This window comes from Haemaphysalis longicornis, unplaced genomic scaffold (genome assembly GCF_048455015.1).
Source record: "Haemaphysalis longicornis isolate Haplotype H1 unplaced genomic scaffold, Haemaphysalis longicornis Haplotype H1 scaffold_9, whole genome shotgun sequence".
Classification (NCBI taxonomy): Eukaryota; Metazoa; Arthropoda; class Arachnida; order Ixodida; family Ixodidae; genus Haemaphysalis; species Haemaphysalis longicornis.
Window position 1 is genome coordinate 121,627,739 of NW_027526460.1, and position 15,345 is coordinate 121,643,083.

The 15,345-nt window shown below is 43.4% G+C and overlaps 1 protein-coding gene and 1 long non-coding RNA gene across 2 annotated transcripts in view; one reads left to right on the forward strand and one right to left on the reverse strand.

The window, feature by feature from the left end:
* Positions 1-77: 77 nt before the first annotated feature.
* Positions 78-5,175, forward strand: LOC144153943 (uncharacterized). The gene is made up of 5 exons (XR_013319415.1): positions 78-215; positions 1,335-1,503; positions 1,694-1,839; positions 1,926-2,048; positions 3,113-5,175. It is a non-coding gene; the product is annotated as an uncharacterized LOC144153943 (long non-coding RNA).
* A 3,313-nt stretch (positions 5,176-8,488) lies between these two features.
* The window catches only part of LOC144151484 (decapping and exoribonuclease protein-like), a 31,699-nt gene continuing 24,842 nt past the window's right edge, over positions 8,489-15,345 (reverse strand). Inside the window, exon 6 of the mRNA XM_077682544.1 lies at positions 8,489-9,006. Coding sequence (XP_077538670.1) covers positions 8,799-9,006 — 208 coding nt within the window. The 3' untranslated portion in view covers positions 8,489-8,798. The remainder of the gene's footprint in view (positions 9,007-15,345) is intronic.

The following is a 15,345-nucleotide window of genomic DNA, read 5'->3' on the forward strand; positions in this document are numbered from 1 at the left end:
TCATCCGCCTGCAGCGCCACCAGTGGCCTTCTATAGCGGTTTTCTCGATTGCTTGCGTTATGCGCCTGATGTACTAAATGAACTGTCGGTCAGACTGGCCGGAACGGTTACCAGTTTGGTTGTGGCGTGAAACTACGGATTTCTTCATGTCCTCGGGTCCTCGGGCTGTATTTACTGTTCGACGAAGTGAAGTTTTGCCGGGAGGCGCAAAAAAGGTCAGTGCTGCTTATTTATGTTCTGGTAACGGTTGTTGTTCTTTGACTTGTTCATCACTGCGTCCGATAAACGTGCCGCTCCACTTGCTCTTCAATGCGAGAAACGTTTGCGGCCGTTATTCACTTAATTAAGCTTGTGTGTTTGTGGGTCGGAGACGGCTTGACATTTATGACTGCGTACGTTAGCTAGTGCTATTTAGAAAGTGCCTGGTGCGCGCATTTCTCGAGTCTGCATGTCCCCTTATCGGTTGCTGTACCTGTCAGCGGTACTGAATCTTCTCGGGTTAGTCGCACGCTATTGTCTCACGCGCACACACTGCACAACATGTTTGTCGGAGCGTCTGTCTTTAGACTTATCGGTATTTTCAAACTTCCGTGTTAATTGCGTTGTGTTGGTCTTCTGAGAGCCATCAATTTACTGTGCTAATCACGCTATTCCGCCTAATGTTGATGCGCGTTCAAGGCGTTGGCGGCAGCACTGCTTACGTTTATCTGTGCTGTGTGTGTAGTTGTTCCTTGTTTCTTCCAATGCCTTCGATGAATTCAGATGGTCTATTTACACTAGTCAACATTAGTTGGCTCCCTGACGTGTAGTGAAATGCAAGGGAAAGTGGTTGTCTGAGCAGTAGCGTAGTAACAAAACGTTCCTTTTTTGGAGGGGAAGGCAGGTGGAAACACGCAGAAAGTGTGGTGCCGTTTCTATGCTGTCAAAGTCAGTGGTAATGTGAGACCTCAGAATAATTACCCACAAAATTTATGTGTGGACTATCAGAAGTTTGAACGTCACAAAGTAAGTTTAAAAATAATACATTCCTGACATTTTATGCTATCAATGTCAGTGGCAGCTCGAGAGTTGGAATAATTTTCATAACGCTCGGGTGCAAAGTTGTTGCATCATGATGTGCACCAAACATTAATCCATTTCTGTTCTACTTTGAACGTAGAAATTATACTGCAAAAGCAGATTGCTACATTCTGTATTCATACTCTATGACCTGTTCAGAAAGAGTATATGGTTGACTGTGGAGACATTTGGCCCTCCACTGATAGGTGGTGACAAATGTTTTTGTTGCTCTGCAAAAAAAAAAATATTTCCTTTCTTTACATGCTCCTGCGAAGTCATGGCTGTGGCATTCACTGGCTGAAGACATCTTTGGAATGCTGAAGGGTCATCGGGGAGAGTGTGGCGGATTATGAATGCCCTGCGGAGCTCATAAGCCACAAAAGAGTACTTTTTGAGTTGTGCATATTGTGCAGATATTCACCAGTTCGCATAGACAAAGGACAGGTGAGCTAGTATGTTCAAATATTTTTATATCTCAAATTGTTTAGCAAAAAAAGATTACCAGCGCTTCCGCTGTAAAAAAGACATTCTACTTTCGTGGAACGAATCAGACATTGTTCAATATTTTCTGGTGCTCCCTGGGTAAAGCGAGGCATAAATTTATTCTGATTTTTTTGTACTGTTTATTTTCTAGGCAATAGGTCGAAGATAGACCTAAAACAGTGGTGCAAGGAATGCATGTGGCCAATTTAATTGTATTTGGACCCCTTCTTGGAAGTGTGTCATCAGAAGGCAACACATTAAAGCTCTTGCACAGGATGAAATCATTGCATTCTACAAGTAAGTACGCACTGCCATTTTTGGGTCTTTCATGGCGCGTTTTTAGGTAGTTTCTTTACAACTAATAGTTTCAAACTTCTTTTCAGTGACAGCTTGGCCTGTGGCTCAAGGTGACAGTAGGAGCTTTTCGGAACACGTTAGCGAAACGTTCCTGGAAGTGCACTTTGAGACTGCCCTGGCAGAAACACCCGGGTCTTAATTTTGGTTGGGTAAGCTGGAATTTTGTTTTTCCGAGACTCAATTTCTGGGTCTGTTCGTCCTAATAAAATCTCAGTGTTAAGAAGTTATCGTGAACGCCAATATTGGCCATTGTGGTCACATTCCGCCTATTACGGATGCTCCAACAGTGGCCAAAAAAACCACTATTTTGTATTTTAGTTTTGTAAATATTTAGCTTTTACACCTTGAGAGTTGTTGTGATTTGCCAGCACCACGGACACGCCCAACGTGGTTCCTGCTACAACAATACGGTGGCAACTGACGATTTAAATTTCCCGCTTTTAATACGCCCGTAGAACCAACAATACTCCCAAACACAGGCGTAGCATGAGTAATGCTTGCATTGGATTTTGACAGGTGGTTAAATAAGGGGTAATTTTTTTAAAGGGAATTGTTTAGAGCACAGAAAGTGACGTCTGCAAGAAAATGTGCTATAGTTGCGATTTATAAAAAAATTGTGCAACAGCCTAGTTCAGCATTAGTCAGCTCAACTTCTGCCTCATACCACTACGAACCATGTAGGTAATACATATCGAGAGGGAAATATTTTAGGGGGAACTAATTCCAAAAATTTTTGTGCCGCAGTGCGATATATATGATTTCCTATGACTGGCCATTTATTTCTTTGTGGTAGAAACATCGTTTAGCTGTAAGTTATAATAAGCCAGTTTCACTACAGCATTCTAGGGAGCACATTATACAGTACAGAGAACATTTTTTGCAGAGAGAAGGTGTGTAAAATATGATGCCGAAAGGTGATTATAGTAATTATTATATAATAATAAATAAATTGATTAATAAACGAAACCTCTCAAGGATAAAAAAAACTTATATTCAGGATACCGAGGCAGCAAAGTTGGTACTTTCCAGAATCAGGGCAATTTCATTGATTGTCTGTGGTGATATTGTTTAGCGCACTTTCACCTTTAGCAGCACCCCCAGAAAAAAAACCCAAGAAATCACTGATTTTAAATCAATTACTGTGTTATGAAAGGGACTAAGCAACTCACTCATTTAGAGCAATCAGTAACAAAATTTTCTTGTTTCCTTGAAGGTACATTAGGTGAGCAGTAAGTCTTCTCGAGGCCCAGTTATTCTGAGAGAAGGGACCGGCGCCATCAATATTGCCCGCAAGAAACACATCACGGATTCGCCGCCTGCATTGTCACTTCAGGATGTGGTCATCCTCTTCGCCGCATATGTCATCTTTTTCATCGTGTCATCATGTTCGTATGGTTGTGTGCCTTTGAAGAGTTCTTGGGACTTTTGCAGGGAGTTCTTGGAAAGCATGAGAAGTTTGACAGTGGCCTCGTGTCATTTAAGTTGGAGTCTCTGTTGAAATACTTGAAGTGTTCAGCTATACTTGGGATTCTAAATTATTGGTAGAGGTTAACGTATCTCTTAAAAGGCAGGAAGGAGGTCAGATGAAAGGCATGAAGGGGGTGAAATCAGATGAAGAGGTTTAAGTTACTGGCACATGCAAGTTTCATGTCAACTGAACACTGAAGTCATTCCTTATTTTTCATCATTGGCACAATGAGCAGGCTGCCTTTGAATCTATAGTGGGTGTTAATGTAGTTCATGGCACCGCATTATAACGTCCTTATTATTCAAGTGTATCTCATGAGATTTTTTTTCATGGCAGTGCTGCTGCTGATGCAAAAGTGACAGTGATTATTTACGCAGATGGCTTTCGCCTTCATTGATAAATTTTAGTACCGGATATGAGCTGACACCCATGACCTAGAAGAATTGAAAATGTGCGTATTTGGCTTGAACAGGTTTCTTCTTTGAATAAATCTGCATTTCTTGCTTGGCAGAAGCACGGCTTTGGTCACAATTGCACTGATAGCAAGACGGGAGGGTTTTTATAGCACGCAACTGTGAATTTCACCTAAGGTAAAATGTTGAGGTTGGAAAAAATGCTTTCAAGTCTACTTTGTAAAACTGGTCACCTCTATGATTCAACGCTGGCTTGTTTGCTTCTTAAGGATGTCCGACTTGTTCTCGCTTGAATTGATGACGTATACAATTAGTCTGCTTGTTAAATTTTAATATGTGTAACATGCTTCCAGCTACCTGGTTTGCAAAATTATATAAGATTCACGCTGGCTTTTGTGAGATTTCTAGGGATGAATTATTTTAAACTACAAATTGTTTGGGCAAGTAACGTGCCTTAATTCAGGCCTTTTCAGGACGCTCATAAAGTCTATTTTGCCTACAAATAGCTTGATGGTACACTTACGTCTGGTGTCAGGAAACTACTATCTTTAATAATCATGTTTTGATGGTGGCATACTGCTACATGTGACCTCTCGTGTCAAAATGTTTTATCGTTAATCTTGGCTCGAGCGTTGTTTTCCTAAACTCTTGCACTGCACTGTTGTAGATTTGTGATAATACAACCGTGTATGGCTTGTTTTTAGGCCTTTCCATAAATTTAATAGCAAACTGCATTTTCCCAAACAGTTCTGCGTAAACATAGTATGGCAAGCGCAATGAGTCATTCCGCCTTTGAATTACCTTTGTTTATCTGATAAGACAGCATATTTGATGCTCACTGTTGTATAATGTCTGTGTCAGTGCCGCGGTAGACGCACACGTCTATTTATTTTGAAGCAGTTGCCCTTAATACCGTCTTTATTAACCATGTTTCTGAGTAAAGGTCAATATGTGAAAATGCCACTTGGAGCCTATTGTTATCGTTATGGTATTTATTCCTTGTACGTTGGTCATTTTCTGTGCAATTTAAAATAGACAGCTATTCAAATCTGAAATGTATGCATACTAACACCCAATAAAGTTGTATAGTATATTGAAAAGCAGTGTATGAGTCATAATAGTTGGTTTCGTGCGTATTTTAATGCAAGTATATTGTTTATTTTACATGCAGCTGAAAGTCAGAAGAGGATTCTGCGGGTGAAGCCAAAGACTGTGTGCCGCTCTAGGTGCCTCAGACCAACTTTTATATAGAACTGTGCTCCGATAGGCAACTGTTGGGAACTGTCAGGGACCACACTGCTGCGATGGTTTCTGCTTTCCAATTGTTGGTATCACTGCGGGTCATATATCAAGGCTGTGTTAAAATGGTGCTTGCGGTCTCCTGCTGATACCAACGCATCCGCCAGCCTGGCATATGACCTCGCTGTATACCGACAGGAAAGCAGAAATATTGGAAAAGTGGAGTCCCATAGACAGCTTCCCAATGCCTATAGGAACACCGTTTTATATAAACAGCTGGTCTGAAGGTACCTGGAACGGCGCACCGGATAAATTCTATAATCATTTTACATGGATCAATGTTCCAGTAACTTAAACTGCCCTTTTATTTGGAACAGTGATCCGCATACTTTTATTTGGAACACCGATCCACATAATTTAGTTGCAAAAATATGTGGGGCACTGTTCCACTTAATTTTCAAGATATGTGGAACACGGTTCCAAATATATAACTGGAACTTTTTTGCAAAAAAGTTCCAGTTACTAAGTGGATCTTACGTGGAACCAGATTAAGAGTGCATGGAGGGACGTAGAGAGGTCCTTGCCTGCCGTGTCTGTCGTAGTCAGTCGATGGTACGGCTTTTCTTTCCGAGATGACCGGCTAGGGACGGCGTTGATTGACTTTCCAAGTGGTCAAGGCGGTTCAGTATGAGCGTATGTGTTTGCTGGCACTGTGCCATAATCTGTGCAAGTGAGCTAACCTGCGCAATGAGAGCACCAAGTTGCTCATTAACAGTTTGACCATGTTTCTCGATGGCTTCCTGGCATTCTGTTCTGACGTCATATCACCGTGGAAGCTTGATAAACAAACAATGCATACCCGTTGTGTTGCCCGCACGATATCGACAAACAGGAAAATAAATGCATGCAGTTACGGACGTTTCACTGAGGCTTTCCTCTTCAACTCATGAAGTGACATTTCAGTAAGTCAGTAAGTAGCCAATCACAGTTCTCCCTCGTCTGCACAACATGTCGGCATAGAGCACCGAGCGGGCTTGCAAAGGGTCCGATAAAGCTACAGCATCGGCGCCATGATGGAACTCGCCCTGCAACTGAACGGGAGATGTCTGGTCTCTGATACGACTGATCGACATGCTCGAACTTTCAGTCAACAACGCGGGCGAGTGGCGCAAGCAGAATTGTAACCACGTTTGATGTAAACTGGCTATTTGTACACTGTTTACGCTGTTTCGCACGCTTCTCGACTATCGTTCTGCTAGCCGATATTCTTGCACAAGTTTGCGCCGATGTCTGTCTCACGCAGCGTGTGAGTTGCGCGAACTTAAAACCTCTGAGCTGACGAGATAACTGACCGAATGCTTAAAATGAGCTAATTTACTACATGAACACGTTTATCGAAGGAATGTCCAGTAGTCGGAACTTAAAACCAAGCTGTCGTGATCGTTGCGGCGTGGGGCAGTATCGCCAGGTCGGGTGGTCTAACTTCTTGACGATAATTATCGTTCATTCTCCTTGCGTGCGGACGACAAAGGAAAGTTCACAGGTAGCATAAACAGAACGTTGCTGAGCCTGAGGTAACTGTAAATGGTCGCTTCAGCAGGAGCATGCCAGCGGACACAAGGAGCGCAGCCGATTCAGCGGGCGCTGCTGGCCTGGAAACGCCTTGAAAACGAGCGGAAAATTTGTTTTGTGTTTTCGCAAACTAAATGATTCTTGCTTAACATTTTACGCCACACGGTTTGCGCACGGTGGGGTACACGTATACTAGCGAGTAGGTGAGGCAATACCGTCGAATAAATTTATTGAGCGCGATTAAACGACGCGAATCAAGCACCGAATCGCAAGTCCGTTGCCTGCTTAGATATGTAACATACATACACGGTGCACAGCCAAATATCGTCACTTTTTGTCAAGTTGCCGAAGAAAATGACAAAAAAGGAGTTGGGTATAACAAACCGTCGGTAGTATAAAAAATTTTGAATATGCATTTTGTAGGGAAACATTTGACAAACACATCCTAGAAAAAATGTTGAACTGCACAGAACAGTTTGTCAGATATTAAAAAGAACGTTACCACCCATGGTGCTCGTGCCATGCGTTGAAGCCCAACCTCCATTTCAAAATGTGCAATTTTGGGTGGTTCCCTGGAACAAAATCTGGCGGTTTGGCATTATCAGACGCATGTTACGTGCCCCCACGTAACGTGAAAACATCCTGTCAATGACCGACTTTGCATTTACGGCCAGCACAGTATTCGGGACAAGCACGCGATGCGGCAAAACATGCATGGAGTTGAAAACGAAACCCCGTAATTGATGCTTGTTGACCTTCACAGTCAGTTATCTCTCAAAGCATAAACTTGCAATTTCTTATCATCGTCTTACTCGCTATTGTAGCCTTGCTTGCGGGAATGAAGTGCGATGCGGTAGAATCATTCCCTGCAAACTTTGGCCGAGCAGCTGTTGCGCGATAAAAAAGATCAGCACTACGAGCCTCCTGCATTGCAGCGCCACTTCACAGTTTTGGAATGAAACAGTAGAATACTACTTGGAGACTCCGTCATTGGAATAGCCAGTTCAACTAAGAAGCAACACTAGACCGCCGGACATACCCTCGTATGGAAACGAAACTGGCAGGCGAACAGCTGGCGGTGTGTAAGGACGGTTTGAAGCGCTCTCCTCGTCAGAACTGATATCTGGTAACTGGGTGCCATCTTTTGACTTGCATCAGAAGTTCTTATCGCAGAAATCGAGTTAGGGTGGAATGAAATCAGGAGTGGCATGCTTCTTCAATGATTAGTAGCAGACGCTCAAGGCGCCATGGCAGGTAGACTTGAAGTTGCGTAACTGCATAGTAGTGCCAAATATGAATTTCGCGATGCAGAAACGAAACGAACACTGTCGTAAACTGTTTGTGAATGTTCCTGTGGTAAGTAGAACCACAACACAACCTAGAACAACGTGCACAAAGGCTATAAAACTGCCTAAAATCATGAAGTAACTCTGAAAACAGGCACTGCTCGATATTTTCAGCCGATTTCAGAAATTATTAGTCAAAGAGCACCTGACAATTGAAAATCATCTTCTGATTCACCATTCGTGCCCTGATAACAAAAAACAAACGCTAATGTAGAGCGATTACGAGTGGCATGCCTTCTTTGGTAGCAGTGATGCGCGATGATCACGCCCCTTTTCCACACACAGGTGATGCAAAATTGTACCAAAAATCATGTTTTTGTTGCAAAAATGAAAACCAAACTAATTTTGAGAGGGAATTCTCTGAGATAACTCTAAATAGCTTTACTTGTTCCAGAAACGCCTGGAACGCTACGAAAAGGGACGCGCAAGGTATCGTTCATATTGAACGATTTCGAATAGGTGCAGTAACAAAACAGCTAATAAAATAAAGCTTGCTTTCCCAATCAGGCAACATTCAGCCTAGTATTGAGAAAGAAGTTACAACAGTCAGAAACTCGGTGAACTTTATTTTTGCTTTCGTATGAAAAAACATTCGTAAAACAGAATGAACGCCCTCTAGCTTGGGGCAGCAACATTGACAATGGTGGCTAAAAATGCCCATGTTACAATGCTCATAGTGCAAATGTACTCGTATATGTCGAGAACGATACAATTGTCTCTTTGGAACTATAAGGCACTCAGTGTCCCATTATGACTACTCCTTTATAACGTCTCATTACTCACTGCCTTACTGTTAACTTTGAGTACAATGCACAACAGCTGCCGTGAAAATCCGACACAGCTGCGTGTCCTTTCCTTGATTTACTGAAAATCGGAATGCAATGCCACATCCACGTTGCATTTGTCGCACAAACGGACGGAGGTGGTTTCACCATGCCTGCAAACACGTCGCTTCGTGTCGTGTGGCTCAAGGTACCACGTCGGCATGAAGGCAAACTCCCCCGGTTCGGTGAGGTGCGTGCAGACGACTTGGTCAGAAGACGGCACATACTGGAAGACGTAGAACTCCCTGCAGAGAAGATGCATCGACTAAATGCTGGTGCTTCTTCAGAGTAGAGTTCCTGGTCAAAGAATAAACGCCGACGCGTATAAATGGCTTGCTCCATCTTAGAACGGAAAGAGAGTGGGCAGGTTGGTGCATGTTCAAAAATGTAAGAAACAGCGCAAAGGAGAGGACGTAGAGTAGAAGACAAACACGCGGCACTGACTAACAACCAAGTTTTATCGCTTGTAGGCGGCTTATGTACACATCTACAAAGCAGTGGAAAGGGAAAAGGAAATTACAGATATCAAGGGAGGAGGAAATTACACAAGTTATTGTCACATGGTCATCGATAAGTAAGGCCCAGTTATACATTTGAAAGATACGCGATTTCATTTTCATACAGAAGCAGGGAAGCTTTGCTTACACATTTATCGCCCCTCTGACTAATGCAAAAGGCTTCAAAACTTTGACGTGTGCGTTAATTTGCATACCTTCAATAATACGACACTGATGAAATTTTGGTTGGCACTTACTGGCGACAGTGCGCAGCTAGGTGACCGCCGACATTCGATTTTAGTGAATTTGCAGGCTCCTGGAGCCGTAGATTTCCATTGCTTTGTAGATGTGTACATAAGCCGCCTGCAAGCAATAAAACTTCGTTGTTAGCCTGCGCCGCGTGTTTGTCTTCTACTCTACGTCCTGTCCTTTGCGATGTTTCTTACATTTTGTTCCAGCACACTAGTTGGTTTTTGTGTGAAGCTGGGACACTGCAGCGGGCAGTGTCAATTCATTAAGTTGTGTCATTAAGTAGAGTTTTGGGTCAAAGTTGCAAACGGAAAGTGAGGTGCGCCTTCCAAGAACGAATGCTTACAAATGTCAAGCCCCCGAACACTAAGAAATTTATTTGTAAAGGAGCCATGAAGACAAAATACAAGTTGGGTTCATTAGAAAGACTGCTTAGTCCCGATAACAATGATACCAATATCATCGCAATCTTCGAACAAATGGCGGATATATTATAGAAAACGTGTGAAGCAGCCGCGACCCCCTAGCCAATTTCCCGCAACTTTTCAATGACGTCACGGAAACTTGTTTGCGCGATTGGCGGCCGCCTAACTGACCTGTCGCGACGACACATGACTGAACGTCTGTAATGGGGCCTCTAGTTCCACTTGACCGCATCACTTGAATGCTAACGTGCAGTTAACGCACTGAAAATTATATTTTATTGTTGGCCGGTATGACGTCATTCTCGCTCATAACACGTCACTGTGGCGCAAAATTGGAAAGTTTTTAAATACTTCTTGCTTTTTTTTCGTTAAAAACATCTTTCGTGGCTCTAATGGAGCTGAGTGAGATACTGAATCCTAGTTCTTTCAAATTAAACGAAGTTGTATTTTCTCTTCATGGCTCCTTTAGCGAAGCCAGGACACTGGAGCAAAGCTCAAAGCAGTACTGTATCTATTCAAAAATAGTTGGTGAGGTTTTTTTCCAATAGACCTTATGCAAAAGTGCCGCCATCTACCGGAAGAAAAACGAAACGAGCACTCGACGCCATGTTGGGGGATGGCGGTCGCGGGATTGCTTGGTACGGAGCGTGTGAGGGGCTTTCTGGGCTTGGCGATCCTTTCATATTCAGATTTAAGCGCAGCAAAATGAGTGACGAGTGATCTGTGGACCTTTCTCTGTTGCCCACATCTGCGAGCGACTTCGTAAATACGCAGGAAGATTTTGGAGGCTGTCGTGTTTCTTCTTCTTTTTTTTTTGGCTTTGAAAAGCAAACATTGAAAGCACATATGTGTAGGTTCGCATCCTGCGGGTTTCTCAGAAGGTCATTCCTGAAACGCTTCGAGCCGATGCGGGCTTCCCTGAGGTTGAAATAATGGAGGGGGGGGGGGGCACTCCGCGATATACGCTAAGGATTCTCTGTGACGCAGAGGAAACCTGAAAACAAAAAACACTTAATAAAATAAATTGCATACCTGATTTGATTGATTGTGGGGTTTAACGCGCCGACGCAACGCAGGCGATGAGGCGCGCCGTAGTGGAGGGCTCCGGATTAATTTTGACCACCTGGGGATCTTTATCGTGCGCCGAAATCTCGTACACACGGGCGTTTTTGCTTTTCGCCTCCATCAGAAAAGCGGCCGCCGCGGCCGGGAATCGAACCCGCGACCTCGTGCTCAGCAGCGCAACGCCTTAGCCACTGAGCCACCGCGGCGGGTAAATTGCATACCTGGCATTTTTCAAAAGCGGAGCTGTTGTAGCTGGCCGTAATGCGTAGCGCGTAACGCGTGTGGCGTGTAACGCGTTAAAAATTGCCAATATATTACCAATAAATTGCCAATGAATAATTAAATTACCAATAAATTGCCGACCGCTGGTAAACGCGTGCCTCGCGGCGACCGCCGAGCGTCCCTAGCACACGGAAATTCTTCAGCAAAAAAATAAACTGCGAAAACCTTAAAGAGCGAGAAATTGCCGAGCGCTCGTGAGCGCGTGCCTTGCGGCAACCGCTGAGCGTCCCCTGCTCGCGCCCTGGACAATAAAACTGGGTGCACACTACCACATAGAAAATTCCGCTCGAAAAATTTAATCTTGGGAAAATAGGCTACGGTCGAACAGCGGGCGACGAGAGGTAAATGACCGATGCACGTGCCACGGGTTACTGTATACGTACGTCACTGACTCACTTGCGCTACTCATGACGCAACGTGAAGGTTGCAACTCTCGCGGATCCCTTATTTCCTGTAACGTTTGGCAAACGAAAGAATGCGTAGTACGTCCATAAAAGCCCACCGAACGTCCAGAATAAAAAGAAAACACGGGCGCGCAAAGCACGAACGGCAGATTCAAAACTCATCCCACACGGTAAAGTACGAGCTAACCGATGTAGTGCGCCTTTACTACCAGCAGGCAGGAGTGGTCGGCGGCAAATACAGGGCTAGAAAAAAGCTCACTTTGGGACATTTCTAGTCCTGCACATATTGTTCGCTTCGTGACTATGCATACGATCTAGCTATAATATTACTGTGCGAAGGGAAGTCGACACCCGCAAGCAACTTCACGCACGGCTCGAATCATGCTTCGATCTGTTGAGAAGTAAAAAAGAAAAGATGTGTACGCTATTTCCGTGGTCGTCCTCGTATCATCTTTGTGCACAGCAAGTTACACGGCAGTATTTAAGCATCTTGGACAGTGATAAATGCCGATGTGCGCGTCGCTAACCCCGAGCTATCATGTATACTGCGGTATCCGGAGATCCGGGAATCCCCCAACATGGCGGAAGCGCACGCGGTTCCCGCAAGAGGGCGCCAGTTTTTGCATAAGGTCTATACCCGTAGTGTCAGAGTCATACACACCTTTATATGCGATATGCGAAGCTCAGTATATATATGTATGTATGTATGTTATGTATGTGTGTATATATATATATATATATATATATATATATATATATATATATATATATATATATATATATATATATATATATATATATATATATAGCGAATCAGAATAGGAAATGAGGGGCTCGTTGAAATAAGACAGAAATAATTATTGGCAGTCAAGAAAACCTCGGAAAGCAAAGGGAAGGATGTAGTTAGTCAAGATAAAGAATTTGGAAAATAAGAAAGTGGAGAAAAAAGGCTCGCCAGGTGGGATTCGAACCTACGACCTCCAGAATACCGGTCTGGTGCGATAACCACTACCCTTCATGATTGGACTTGCGCAAAACAAACGGGGACGAGAAAGGAACGACAAGGAGTCCTTGTCGTTCCTTCATCGTCCCCGTTTGTTTTGCGCAAGTCCAATCATGAATCGTTTCCAACTAGGCCGGCTTGCTGTGAAACCACTACGCTACCGGCGGGGCTACTTTAGCCTCCACTTTCTGGTGTATTTATGTTCAGGTGTTTTTGTTTGCTGCGCTTGGGGGTGGTAGCCAGCGCCACTCGGACTACTCGGGGTGAAGGGGACCTTCTTTTAACCCCCGGGCCGTGACTCGAGCGTCTACAACATGGCGAGAGTGGTCGACCAGCGTTACCAAGACTGCCAGAACAGAGGCCCTCGCTATGCATGTAGCGAATCAGAATAGGAAATGAGGGGCTCGTGAAATAAGACAGAAATAATTATTGACAGTCAAGAAAACCTCGGAAAGCAAAGGGGAGGATGTAGGTAGTCAAGATAAAGAATTTGGAAAATAAGAAAGTGGAGAAAAAAGGCCCGCCAGGTGGGATTCGAACCCACGACCTCCAGAATACCGGTCTGGTGCGGTCTGGTGCAAATTCTTTATCTTGACTAACTACATCCTCCCCTTATCTTTCCGAGGTTTTCTTGACTGCAAATTATTATTTCTATCTTATATATATATATATATATATATATATATATATATATATATATATATATATATGACGATTTTTTTACTCTAAACTGCACCCTTACCTTATAATCATGACCGCGTTATAAACGAATAAATACGGTAGCTGTCTGATTATGTGCTTGACCACCTATAGTACCAGCAACTAACTCTATGTACTAGTAACTTCTCATCACGTATTAACGACACATGCATTAATTATACAGGGTGTCCCAACAGGGGGTCCCAACTAGTATCATGCATCAAGATATTTACAAAGATCAATGCCACTTTTGATGGAGGCGAAAAGCAAAAATTCCCGCGCGATCGAGATTTCAGCGCACGTTAAAGATCCCCAGGTGGTCAGAGTTAATCCGGAGCCCTCCATTACGGTGTGCCTCATCGCCTGCGTAGCGTTGACACGTTAAACCCCAGAATCAATCAAATCGACGAAGAGCAACAGAGTTACTCGAATAAAACATAGTGCATAATGTATCAAGTACAATGAAGTAGCGGCCAGTTATTTTTGTTAATGATATTTAGTTAGGTAGTTGCAATTATTTATCCAACTCGACAAGTACTGTCCTAATTATTAAAGTGTCCACAGGTCACTTGTAGGTACCCACGAGGAACATTTAACTGTAGTATTTTCAGCGTTGTACAAATTGCGTACTCATATTTCCTGACTGATAAAAAAACCCACGAAATAAGAAAAATACTACGCAACGGTGTTCCCGCCCGCATCATAAAGCAGTGCCCTCAAACAGGCTCCCTCTGGATTAACCAGGATGAAATAAGTAAAAAGAAAGAAAGGAGAAATCGCAAGCGAGTTTGTGGCTTATCTGCCACATGCACCCCGCGAGACTTGCTGTAGCTCCTTCTTCCACGCCATTATCAAAGTGAGTTGCTTTCCATCAGTTTATTTGAGGGCACTGCTTTGTGATGTGGGTGGGAGCGCTGTCACGTGGTAGTTTTTTATATTTAGCGAGGTTATTTATCGTTCAGAAAAAAAGATAATGCAATTACAGTCCAACCCACTTACAAAAATACCGGTCATAACAATATACTAGCTATAAAAATGAACAGTTGTGGGCACCATCAACTTTGCTATACGTTATATGGTAAAATAAACCGCTTATAGCAAGGGTAATTTTCCTCATTATTGGTTATAAAAACTGAGCCTGCCAGTATGAGACTACGTAAAGTCTAGTAGTACTTGGAGATCTGGTAGAGATCATGGGGGCAGAGATCAAGGATGACTTGTAAGCATGAAGAAGGTTGCGGCATTTTCTATCTTTCCAACACTCCGCAAAAGTTGGTGCCTTTTATGTAGCCATGCGCTATCCCTGAAGGAGGAGACTTCTCGCTGCGCCTCTTTTCTTGCTGTCAGCTGGCACAGGAGATAAGAGGGGCAAGGGATGCCTCTTCAACACTGTCTATATTGAAATAAAGCTACAGTGGAGTAAAAGGCCATCCGCTAGGCTACTGTTGATTACCGATGTTTAAAAAGGCATACAATGACGTCACTTTAGTAACACGCAATCTGCCAATCATTAAAAAATAAAGAATTCAAGGATTTTATGCGGAGGCTGACTTCTATGTGAAAGCCGGTGGTCTTTCCTAGGGGCCCTGTGGAGTTGGTTGGCACACGCATGGCTGAGCCTGGGTGGTCGGCCGTGCAGTTACGTTTCCTTTTTGTAAATACTGGGTGAAAACCCCTAAACGCTTACAAAAGTAACTTTTTCTGCCCAAACCTGTTGAAACAAATATTGTTCATAACAATGGCTTTTTTGTGGCACTACTTCAATATTATTATAAGTGGGTTAGACTGTAGTACATCGCTGAAAATACCACAGTCAAATGTATCTCGTGGGTATCTACAAGTGCCCCATTGACACTTAAATAATTGAGACAGTAGTTCTCGGGTTACCTAATTATTGCAAGCACCTCATTAAATCTCATTTAAAAATTTGCTGGCGGTAGTACTTACAACTTGAGACTTT